This window comes from Podarcis filfolensis (genome assembly GCF_964270895.1).
Source record: "Podarcis filfolensis genome assembly, chromosome: 1".
In the NCBI taxonomy this organism is placed as follows: Eukaryota; Metazoa; Chordata; class Lepidosauria; order Squamata; family Lacertidae; genus Podarcis; species Podarcis filfolensis.
The window spans coordinates 54,226,926-54,239,646 of record NC_139604.1 but is presented as its reverse complement, the minus strand read 5'-3'; the positions used below and the strand labels follow the sequence as shown (position 1 = coordinate 54,239,646).

Here is a 12,721-nt window from a genome sequence, read left to right as displayed (position 1 = left end):
TGTGGAACAACACACTCACACACCTTGCATTTTACCCTTGGCTTTCCTTCATTCCTATGCTGAGGAGATTGCCATGTCACCACCATCAACCCCAACAGACCTCATCCTTGCAGAATCAGGAAATGCATTAAACTCTCTCAAGTCCACGCCTCCCTCTCCTTCGCCTGCCTTCTGCTTTGAAGCCCCATGAAGTCCCCTTCTCTTGGGGAAACGTGTTCTCTTCCTTGTCTGTTGTCTCACCCTAAAATCTCAATTCCCCCTTTCCTCACTATCCATACCCTCCCACTGCTAAAGGGTGACTGCCCAAAGTCTCTAACTTGCATTCTTGTTATTTTTGCCTTAAAACCTTCTCAGGGCCTCACTCCTGAACGCCCCCATTTCCTTTGACTATCTCTGTTTCTCTTCTGCAAGCAAACAAGTCTAGTCACCCACCCATCCTTGTTCTAAAAGAGCTGTCACCCTTTGAGCCAACATCCTCTTTCTCTGCCTTCCTTCACCACGCCCGTGTTTTCAAATGAGTATCTAGGAAAATTTGAGTGTCAGATTGCATGTGAGAATTGCAGACTTGTGTCCAAACTGAATACAGTATTTACTCAAATCTAATGCGCCATCAAATCTAATGCACACCTTTATTTTCGCAACATAATTTGCCCCCAAGAAGTGTGCATTAGATTTCAGTAAATATGGTACTTCATAACAGGTCATTAAATGATTGTCTCCCAGTACAGACTCATAAGAAGGAAGGAAGGAAGGAAGGAAGGAAGGAAGGAAGGAAGGAAGGAAGGAAGGAATATTGTAGTGACTTTTAGCTCAGAAGTACAACGTATTTGAAGTACAGTAATCAAGGACAAATGGAATGAACCCAATAATTTCATTAAAATAATTTCAAGCGAAATGCTTTGACCAAGGCCCTCTTAACATCCTTATTCCTCAGACTGTAGATCATAGGGTTTAGCATAGGAGTAACAATCCCATACAACATGGAAACAATTCTGTCCTGTTTGGGTGAATAGCTGGAGGTGGGGCGAACATAGGTGGCAATGGTGGTCCCATAAAACAGGAAAACTACAGTCAGGTGGGAACCACAGGTAGAAAAGGCTTTGCGCCTTCCCTCAGCAGAGCGCATGCGCAAGATAGTAGAGATTATATAGATATAAGATATCAGAGTGACCAGGAAAGCACCACCTCCTAAAATGCCAGCCACAAGGAGAGCAACCAGTTCAGGGAGGTAGGTAGAGGAGCAAGAGGCAGCCATTAGTGGTGGGATATCACAGTAATATTGGTGAATTTTATAGGGCTCACAGAAGGATAATGTAAAGGTCAATGACGTATGAATCATGGAATTGATGAAGCCGGTTAGCAAGGTCCCAGCAGCCAGCTGAACACACCGCCTTTTGGTCATGATGTTTGTGTAGTGCAAGGGACTGCAGATAGCCACGTAGCGGTCATACGCCATCACTGAGAGCAAGAAAACTTCGGTGCCCACGGCATAAATCAGAAAGAAGAGTTGTAATACACAGCCAATAAATGATATTGTCTTGTTCTCTGACATAAAGATCTGGAGCATCTTTGGCACTGTCACTGTAGGGCAAAGGACATCCAGGAAAGACAGGTTGCTGATGAAGAAGTACATGGGAGTCTGGAGGTGACTATCTGTTGCTATTGCTGTGAGAATTGCCCCATTTCCTGCCAGAGTGATCAAGTAAATCAGCAGAATTGCTACAAAGAGGAAGATTCGCACTTCTGGGAGATCAGACAGCTCTGTGAAGGAAAAATCTCTTGTTTCTGTGATATTGGTTTTCTCCATTGCCACTCAAATTGCATATCTAAAGTATGGAGAAAAGAAAGCAGATTTGTTAAGAGAGCAATAATAATAATATAATAATTTATTATTTATACCCTGCCCATCTGGCTGGGTTTCCCCAGCGACTCTGGGCAGCTTCCAACAGAATATTAAAATACAATAATCTATTAAACATTAAAAGCTTCCCGAAACAGGGCTGCCTTCAGATGTCTTCTAAAAGTCTGGTAGTTGTTTTTCTCTTTGACATCTGGTGGGAGGGCGTGCCACTGCCGAGAAGGCCCTCTGCCCAGTTCCCTGTAACTTGGCTTCTCGCAGTGAGTGTACTGCCAGAAGGCCCTCGGCGCTGGACCTTAGTGTCTGGGCAAGAGCAGGGATGATTCTGTTTGTAACCTAAGGGTAGTTCTGTTATTAATAAGACAGCCAATTGGGAAGCAGGGTGCTGATGCCCCAACTCTATGGCATCTTAACCACCTCGGTCTACTTGATATCAATTTTAAGGGTGCCAGGCTCCTTCAATGTTCAGACATTTGTTATCTTTCTTAAAACTACATGTTTTACCTGCAACACAATGTTGCAATGTCCCCCCAAAGTGTTTTATTCACTCCTTTCCACAGTGAGACATCATTTCATGGCATGCTGAGTTTGATAGTTTTCCTCCACCTAAAACTTCCCCCCCAAAGATGTTGTCCTCTTCTGCAAATGTGAGGCTTTCCTACATTAGATGATACCATTTCCTGGTATGGGTGATACCTTTTTGGCTACATCAAGATAGCATTAATTTGCTATTAAAATATATTAATCAAGTCAATGTCAATTTGTTGCAAATGTTAAACTTTATAAAACCAGATACAAATTATTCCAGCTTTTTCATCAGCTTTTTTCAACTGACAAAATAAGATTTCTCAAAATATTAATCTATTTTTCATTTTAAAATTTCATTAATTCTTCATTAAAATTCATGTTAAAAGAAGAAAATATCAGGGGTTTTTAAAAAAAAACTTAAAATGAATAAAACATGTATAGTGGCATCTAACAGCATTACCCTCCAAAATTACACTTTCTCTTAATACCAGACCTTTTTAGGGTAAGAGAATTATCTGCCAAATCTGCCACTGTTTGATAAAAATAAGTAGATTGAAAATTTACATAATGATAACAGCGTAATGCAGACATACCATAATTGTTATAAAGTAGTAACTAAACATACATTATAAAGCAGTAACTAAACCTACCTTATACATTCCCACAACTGAATTTTAAATCAATGGAATGGGTTTTAATACAGAGTTGAAAACTAAACAGATTTAAATATTAAGTCATTACAACAATTTGTATTGTGAAGATGCTATGGTTTTTCTACTGCAAAACCAAAAGCTACAGTATAAAGTCCCTTTTTACTGATAAGGGATTTAAGACTGTGACATGGAAATTTGCCCGTCACCTATGGATATCATGAGTTCTGATGTCTGATCTTCAGCTCATTGAATGAATACAGTATGCCTATCACTAAAAAATAGCACTACCTACCTAAAATGTTTGACTGCCAGTACAATAAAGCATCTACTTGCCTTCCTTGCTTTCCTTGTAGACTTGAGCACCACAGTAAGAGAGGGCAATGTGAAGAATTTATATCTCATCAGGAGAATGATATCATGCCTCTTCTGAAGTAAAATTCAATAAACATTGCCTCTGACTTGAGTCAAAGGGACAAAGTATTGTTTTTCCTTTGGCACGGTGGTTGGGGGAATGGTATTGAGACAAAGTGTCTATATTGGGACAAAGTCTCTGAGGAATCCTGCATTCCCTGGATTGAAGTCTCAGAAGTGTGCAAATTCATTTGGCCAAAAGGTATTTTGAATGCAATGGCCCTGATCCATGTAAAGATGGGTTGTTCCCCATCTTTATGGTGAACTCAAGGAAACTTACTTTAACCTTGAAATCTCATGGCTTTCAAAGGGACTTTCACAGCTACTTTTCTCAGGAGGACAATGTCTCTTCAAAGCAATATCTCTTTTAATGTATTTTTAATCTTTTGTTGGAATCCGCCCAGAGTGGCTGGGGAAACCAGCCAGATGGGCGGGGTATAAATAAATTGTTGTTGTTGTTGTTATCTTTTTTCATTATGTTTGTGTAGCATAATGGACTGCCGATAGCAACATAGCAGTCATATCATAGAATCATAGAATCATAGAGTTGGAAGAGACCACAAGGGCCATCGAGTCCAACCCCCTGCCAAGCCGGAAACACCATCAGAGCACTCCTGACATATGGTTGTCAAGCCTCTGCTTAAAGACCTCCAAAGAAGGAGACTCCACCACACTCCTTGGCAGCAAATTCCACTGTCGAACAGCTCTTACTGTCAGGAAGTTCTTCCTAATGTTTAGGTGGAATCTTCTTTCTTGTAGTTTGGATCCATTGCTCCGTGTCCGCTTCTCTGGAGCAGCAGAAAACAACCTTTCTCCCTCCTCTATGTGACATCCTTTTATATATTTGAACATGGCTATCGTATCACCCCTTAACCTCCTCTTCTCCAGGCTAAACTTGCCCAGCTCCCTTAGCCGTTCCTCATAAGGCATCGTTTCCAGGCCTTTGACCATTTTGGTTGCCCTCCTCTGGACACGTTCCAGTTTGTCAGTGTCCTTCTTGAACTGTGGCGCCCAGAACTGGACACAGTACTCCAGGTGAGGTCTGACCAGAGCAGAATACAGTGGCACTATTACTTCCCTTGATCTAGATGCTATACTCCTATTGATGCAGCCCAGAATTGCATTGGCTTTTTTAGCTGCCGCGTCACACTGTTGGCTCATGTCAAGTTTGTGGTCAACCAAGACTCCTAGATCCTTTTCACATGTACTGCTCTCAAGCCAGGTGTCACCCATCTTGTATTTGTGCCTCTCATTTTTTTTGCCCAAGTGCAATACTTTACATTTCTCCCTGTTAAAATTCATCTTGTTTGTTTTGGCCCAGTTCTCTAATCTGTCAAGGTCGTTTTGAAGTGTGATCCTGTCCTCTGGGGTGTTAGCCACCCCTCCCAGTTTGGTATCATCTGCAAATTTGATCAGGATGCCCTTGAGTCCATCATCCAAGTCATTGATAAAGATGTTGAATAAGACTGGGCCCAAGACAGAACCCTGTGGCACCCCACTAGTCACTCTTCTCCAGGATGAAGAGGAACCATTGATGAGCACCCTTTAGGTTCGGTCAGTCAGCCAGTTACAAATCCACTGAGTGGTAGCATAGTCAAGTCCGCATTTTACCAGCTTCTTTACAAGAATATCATGGGGCACCTTGTCAAATGCCTTGCTGAAATCAAGGTAGGCTACATCCACTGCGTTCCCTTCATCTACCAGGCTTGTAATTCTGCCAAAAAACGAGATCAGGTTAGTCTGACATGACTTATTTTTCAGAAATCCATGCTGACTATTGGTGATCACAGCATTCCTTTCTAGGTGCTCACAGACTGTTTGCTTAATGATCTGCTCCAGAATCTTCCCTGGTATTGATGTCAGACTGACTGGGCGGTAATTATTTGGGTCCTCTCTTTTCCCCTTTTTGAAAATAGGGACAACATTTGCCCTCCTCCAGCCTGCCGGGACTTCGCCTGTTCTCCAGGAATTCTCAAAGATGACTGCCAGTGGTTCTGAGATCACATCTGTCGGTTCTTTTAATACTCTTGGATGCAGTTCATCTGGCCCTGGAGACTTGAATACATCTAGACTAGCCAAGATGGCAAGTATGCCATCACTGCTAGCAATAAAATGTGAGTGCCCACCACATCATCAGAAATAAGAGTTCTAACATGCAACCAACAAATGATATTGCCTTGTCCTCTGACAAGAAGACCTGGTACATCTTTGGCACAGTGACAATTGGGCAAAGGACTCCTAAATAAGATAAATTACTGAGGAAGGGTTACATGGGGGTCTGGAGGTGAACATCTGTCCCTTTGGCCAAGAGAACTGCCCCATTCCCTACCAGAGTAATCAAGTAGGTCAGCAGAATTGCCACTAAGAGGGAGATTTGCACTTCAGAAGATCAGGCAGTGAGGTGAGGTAAAAATCTTTTATTTCTGTGATATCGTCTTTCTCCAACTTCCTGCCAGTTAGGTCAACTGGGATATCTAAAATACAGTGGAAACAGAGTAAATTTGTTTAAAGCTTAACTACTTAACAATATATAATTGATTACCTTTCTGACTTTTATTTACATAGAGCATGATTCAGTTTTTGTGTCTCCACACACCCCTCATCCAACCATGGCTACCAACTTGGCCAGAGGGGACTGGCAGCTGAGTGGGAGGGAATTGCCTGACCCTTGTTTGAAACAAGGTCATAAGTACTTTTCACTGTGCAATAATTTAGAATTAATATAGCAAAGCTCTACCATGAGCCACTGTGAAAAGGAAATGCCATCTTATCAACAATCTTAACAATAATCAATTTTGAAATTTGAAATACAAAATTTAGGCCATATTAGGCTTCGAGCAAAAACCTGACCTTTGACTAATTAACAGTCTGTGTCCTTCCTAACTCTCTGTGCAACATTACCAACTAAATGAAATATTTGAAAATGAAAAAAGGAAGGATTTGCTTATGAAATCTCAAATTTCAGAGAGAAATCATACAAAGTGGTACTAAAATATCTTCAAAGATGTACAACTCATGCTTGGAATGGGAAATTAAAGATGAAGAGGTCAAGTATGTCATGACAAAGTAGGCAAAAGATGTGAGACATAATACTCAGGTGAAAGAATGATTTAAAATTCATGGCCTGTACTTCATTTAAATGTTGGAAAGGGGGAAAAAGGAAAAGGAAAAGGCCATTTGGATAATCCTAGCTCAGTACAGTCCCAGCTAAAGAAGATTGGTAAATTAAGTTAATGGAATAGGCTGAAATGGTTAAAATAATTGGGAAATCTAGAAATTAAGATGAAAACAATATAAACAAGAATGGAAAATGTTTATTGTGTACACACAAAAGCAATGCACATAAGTAAATACGTTAGCAGGATTTTGGAAAACACTTGTAACATGTTAGAAAATGTATTAAAAATGGAAGAAAATAGAAGTTAAGATTTTTGGGACATACCTTAATGAAAATAATAAAATTGAACCTAGGGTGGGGATGGAGGGAAGTCAAGGGATTAAAGTAATCCCAAACTAAGGATTTAATATGATTTTTTTAAAAAAAAACCAAAAAACAGTATTGTATGTGTGTGTTGTTGTTGTTGTTATTCAGTTTTGCTGGGGGGGGGGTTCTTTTCTTTCAATGAAATGTTTTTGTTTTTTGTAAAAAGTTAATAAAAATATTACATTTTTTTTAAAAAACGGTCTGTGTCCTTGGTGGCAAAGAATCTTGGTGGGATGCAACTGAGTTGTTGTGTGCATTGAATGACGTCCACTCATGCCACATCTCCTTCCACCTTGTGCACCCAGTAATCCCTCAATCTGCTGTAGAGGGTGGGGAGAAAACCCAGAGCAGGGAGCAAGAGGAGTGCACGGCAGAAGAGAGGGGGGAAGGTCCCATTGTGCGGTGGACCTCGTTCCCCTGCTCACTGGTCACTTTGCGCTACACTGATTCCACCCACTATGTTTCTTCAACTGTGATCACAAAACCAATGGTATACATCCCTCCAAATGGATTTAAAACTCAGGTAGTGGGTTTTAACTCAACTAAATAGATTTAAAAATTAGATGATGGCAACAATATATTGTGAATATGGTAAAAAAAATTTTTTTACTGCAAAAACTAAACCTACAATATGCATTTCCATTTTACAGATAAGGAATTTAAGATTGTGAAAAGGAAACTTGCAAAAGATCACCTACTGAGATCATGACTTCTGATCTCTGATTGTTACCGTATTTTTCGCTCTATAACACGCACCAGACCATAACACGCACGTAGTTTTTAGAGGAAGAAAACAAGGAAAAAAAATATTCTAAATGAAATAGTGGATATATGATTTTTGTGGCTCATGCTGTGGCCACAGACATGTGATCTGACAGTGAGTTTGGAGTAGCCCAATGCAAAAATCCTGAGGATCCATGTGGATCCATGCTTTGTAACCACGGAGGAGGGAAGGAAGGGGAACCATGGATCCTCTGCTCACGACTGCAGCAGATCCCCCCCCCACCCGCCACCCGCAGGCATTCGCTCCATAACACGCACAGACATTTCCCCTTACTTTCTAGGAGGAAAAAAGTGAGTGTTATGGTGCAAAAAATACGGTAGTTTGTGGAATTAATACAATAAGCATATGAATAAGAAACAGCACTGCAGTTTTATAATATTAGACTACCTACCGACAAACGGAAGCCACTTGCCTTTCTTGCTTTCCAAGTACTCTATAGCACACATTCTCAAGCAAGACGATTAAAAAAAAGTGGAGTCAAGAGAAATGCTGGCATATGTTTTCTAAAGTAAAGTTTAAAAAACTCAGCATCTGCCATGAGAGGAAATGGCACCAAGAGAAAGTGGCTACATTTGGACAAAGGTCTCAAAGGAATCCTGCAGTTCCTGACTTGAAGACTCAGATGTGCAAAAGCTCTTTAGGCCAAAAGGAATACAATGGTCTTGATCATGGGCGTAGCCAGGATTTTTGTTTTGGGTGGGGCAAGCCTTTTGTTGGGGGGCAGAAACTCAGTTAGCTATGTATTTTTTATTGATTTTTATTGATTTGGGGGGAGCAGCTGCCCCTCCATGCCCCTTCCTGCCCATGTTCCTGATCGAGAGAGAAAAAATGTTAGTCCCATGTTCTGCTGAATTCAAGCAGACTTTATTTAAGCATTAAAATCTCATTGATTTCTATGAGGATCAAGGGCAGCAAATTTGCTCAGGACCAAACCTGGTTTAAAAGGCTCTTTTATAAACAGCATCTTGTATTCCCGTTATCTTCCATTTGAGAGGCCACCCAGAAGAATCTAGATATGGTGGTGTACGCTGTTAAATATCTAGCTATTAGAAAGTCACAAATAGGGGCAAAGAAGATGGTATCTCAAATAGCTTGCCAGGATTGATCTTCCTGTTATCAACACACAGACAGAACCAGCATTAGTGAGCAAAATCAATATCAACTTCAACATGCTAATGCCTTCAATATAAGTAGATGAGGCCTGAAAAGCCTTTCTTAGCCTTAGGTACAAACCTTTCCGTTAGTTTACACACTTTGCTTTTTTGTTAATCTCCAAGCCCAACTCAAACATAAGAACTGATGCTTTTCACCTAACTATCTAGGAATCCATGGTTACCCAAGAGACTTAGCCTGTCTTTGTAGAAGAACATTTCTTGTGGAACAACACACTCACACACCTTGCATTTTACCCTTGGCTTTCCTTCATTCCAAAACTGAGGAGATTTTCATGTCACCACCATCAACCCCAACAGACCTCATCCTTGCAGAATCAGGAAATGCATTAAACTCTCTCAAGTCCACCCCTCCCTCTCCTTCGCCTGCCTTCTCCTTTGAAGCCCCATGAAGTCCCCTTCTCTTGGTGAAACGTGTTCTCTTCCTTGTCTGTTGTCTCACCCTAAAATCTCAATTCCCCTTTTCCTCACTATCCATACCCTCCCACTGCAAAAGGGTGACTGCCCCAAAATCTCTAACCCGCATTCTTTCAATTTTTGCCTTAAAACCTTCTCAGATCCCCAAACAGCGTACGGCAGTGGCGTAGCGTGGGTTGTCAGCACCCGGGGCAAGGCAAGTAATTTGCGCCCCCTAACCCGTGGATTTTAGCACTCGAGTGCGAGCGCGCCCCCTCCAGATGTTGCGCCCGGTGCAGCCGGCCCCCCCTGCACCCCCCACGCTACGCCACTGGCGTACGGTGTCCAAACTGCATATGCAATTTACTCAAATCTAATGCACCATCAAATCTAATGCGCACCTTAATTTTCACAATATAATTTGGCCCAAAAGAAGTGCGCATTAGATTTCCATAAATGTGGTACTTCATAACAGGTCATTAAATGATAGTCTGCCAGTACAGGCTCATAGGATGGAAGGAAGGAAGGAAGGAAGGAAGGAAGGAAGGAAGGAAGGAAGGAAGGAAGGAATATTGTAGTGACTTTTAGCTCAGACGTACAATGTATTTGAAGGACAATATTCAAGGACAGGGATGTTTGAACCCAATAACTTCATGAAAAACTTTTCAGTTGAAATGCTTTGACCAAGGCCCTCTTAACATCTTTATTCCTCAGACTGTAGATCATAGGGTTTAGCATAGGAGTAACAATCCCATACAACATGGAAACAATTCTGTCCTGTTTGGGTGAATAGCTGGAGGTGGGGCGAACATAGGTGGCAATGGTGGTCCCATAAAACAGGAAAACTACAGTCAGGTGGGAACCACAGGTAGAAAAGGCTTTGCGCCTTCCCTCAGCAGACTGCATGCGCAGGATAGTAGAGATGATATAGATGTAAGAGATCACAGTGACCAGGAATGCACCACTTCCTAAAATTCCAGCCACAAGCAGGAGAACCAGTTCAGGGAGGTAGGTAGAGGAGCAAGAGGCAGCCATTAGTGGTGGAATATCACAGTAATATTGGTTAATTTTATAGGGCTCACAGAAGGATAATGTAAAGGTCAATGAGGTATGAATCATGGGATTGATGAAGCCGATTAGCCAGGTCCCAGAAGCCAGCTGAACACACAGCCTTTTCGTCATGATATTCGTGTAGTGCAAGGGACTGCAGATAGCCACGTAGCGGTCATACGCCATCACTGAGAGTAATAAAATTTCAGTGCCCACAGCATCAATCAGAAAGAAGAGTTGTAATACACAGCCAACAAATGATATTGATTTGTCCTCTGACAAGAAGACCTGGAGCATCTTGGGCACAGTGACAGTTGGACAAAGGACATCCAGGAAAGACAGGTTGCTGATGAAGAAGTACATGGGAGTCTGGAGGTGAACATCCGTTGCTATTGCCATGAGGATTGAGCCATTCCCTGCCAGAGTAATCAAGTAAATCAGCAGAATTGCTACAAAGAGGAAGATTCGCACTTCTGGGAGATCAGACAGCTCTGTGAAGTAAAAATCTCTTGTTTTTGTGATATTGGCTTTCTCCATTGCCACTCAAATAGCATATCTAAAGAACGGAAAAAACAAAAGCAGATTTGTTACAAGAGCAGGGATCATTCAGTTTGTAATCTAAGGATAGTTCTGTTATTAATAAGACAGCCAGTCAGGAAGCATGGTGCCAACGCCCCACGTCTAGGGGATCGTAGGCACCTCGGTCCCCTTGGTATCAGTTTTAAGGGGGCTAGGCTCCCTCAATTTTCAGACATTTGTTGTCTTTCTTAGAACTACAAGTTTGACCTGCAACATAATGTTGCAATGTCCACCCACAGTGTTTTATTCACTCCTTTTCACAGTGAGACAGCATTGCATGGCATGCTGAGTTTGATAGTTTCCCTCCACCTAAAACTTCCCACCTAAAGATGTTGTCCTCTTCTGCATATGTCAGGGTTTCCTACATCAGATTATACCTTTTCCTGGTGTGCATGGTACCCTTTGGGCTACATCAAGATAGCATGAATTTGCTATTAAAATATATTAATCCAGTCAATGTCCATTTGCTGCAAATGTTAAACTTCATAAAACCAGATACAAATTATTTCAGCTTTTTCATCAGCTATTTTCAACTGACAAAATAAGATTTCTCAAAATCTTATTCTATTTTTCATTAGAATATTTCATTAATTTTTCTTTCAAATACATGTTGAAAGAAGAAGATATCAGATTCTTGTTTAAAAAACCTAAAATCCATAAAACATGTATAGTGGCATCTAACAACATTACCCTCCAAAATTACACTTTCTCTTAATACCAGATTTTTTTGGGGGGTTAGAGAATTATCTGCCAGATCTGCCACTGTTTGATAAAAAAATGGATTGAAAATATACATAATAACAGTGTATTGCAGACATACAATAATTGTTATAAAACAGTAATTAAACCTACATTATACATTCCCACAACTGAATTTTGAATCAGTGGAATGGGTTTTAATACAGATTTTAAAATGAAATGGATTTAAAAATTAAGTCATCACAACAAGGTATATTGTGAGACTGATATGGTATTTCTACTGCAAAACCAAAAGCTACAGTACAGTGCTACCTCAGGTTACAGATGCTTCAGGTTATAGACTCCGCTTACTCAGAAATAGTACCTCAGGTTAAGAACTTTGATTCTGGATGAGAACAGAAATTGCAAGGTGACAGCGCAGCGGAAGCAGGAGGCTCCATTAGCTAAAGTGGTGCTTCAGGTTAAGAACAGTTTCATGTTAAGAACGGACCCCCAGAATGAATTAAGTTCTTAATCTGAGGTACCACTGTATAAAGTCCCTTCTTACTGATAAGGGATTCAAGATTGTGACATGGAAATTTGCCCATCACCCACTGATATCATGAGTTCTGATGTCTGATCTTCAGCTCTTTGAATGAATACAGTATGCCTATCACTAAAAATAGCACTACCTACCTATAATGTTTGACTGCCTAAGTCTGCCAGTACAATAAAGCATCTACTTGCCTTCTTTTCTTTCCTTTCCTTGTAGACTTGAGCACCACAGTAAGAGAGGACAATGTGAAGAATGTATGTCTCATCAGGAGAATGATATCATGCCTCTTCTGAAGTAAAATTCAATAAACATTGCCTCTTTGTCAAAGGGACAAAGTATTGTTTTTCCTTTGGCACGGTGGTTGGGGGAATGGTATTGAGACAAAGTGTCTATATTGGGACAAAGGTCTCTGAGGAATCCTGCATTCCCTGGGTTGAAGTCTCAGAAGTGTGCAAATTCATTCTGCCAAAAGGTATTTTAAATGCAATGGCCCTGATCCATGGAAGATGGGTTGTGCCCAAGTTCTGGTGAACTCAAGGAAACTTACTTTAACCTTGAAGTCTCTTTGCTTT

The 12,721-nt window shown here is 40.9% G+C and overlaps 2 protein-coding genes across 2 annotated transcripts; both read right to left on the bottom strand.

Annotated features, from left to right (window-relative positions):
* Positions 1-874: 874 nt before the first annotated feature.
* LOC310743184 (olfactory receptor 5V1-like) lies at positions 875-1,807 on the bottom strand (the record flags this gene model as incomplete). Its single annotated transcript, XM_083573263.1, has 1 exon — positions 875-1,807. One exon carries the CDS (start codon positions 1,805-1,807, stop codon positions 875-877), a length of 933 nt encoding a protein of 310 aa, XP_083429389.1.
* An 8,130-nt stretch (positions 1,808-9,937) lies between these two features.
* Positions 9,938-10,873, bottom strand: LOC310742704 (olfactory receptor 5V1-like; the record flags this gene model as incomplete). Its single annotated transcript, XM_083572132.1, has 1 exon — positions 9,938-10,873. One exon carries the CDS (start codon positions 10,871-10,873, stop codon positions 9,938-9,940), a length of 936 nt encoding a protein of 311 aa, XP_083428258.1.
* Positions 10,874-12,721: the final 1,848 nt, after the last annotated feature.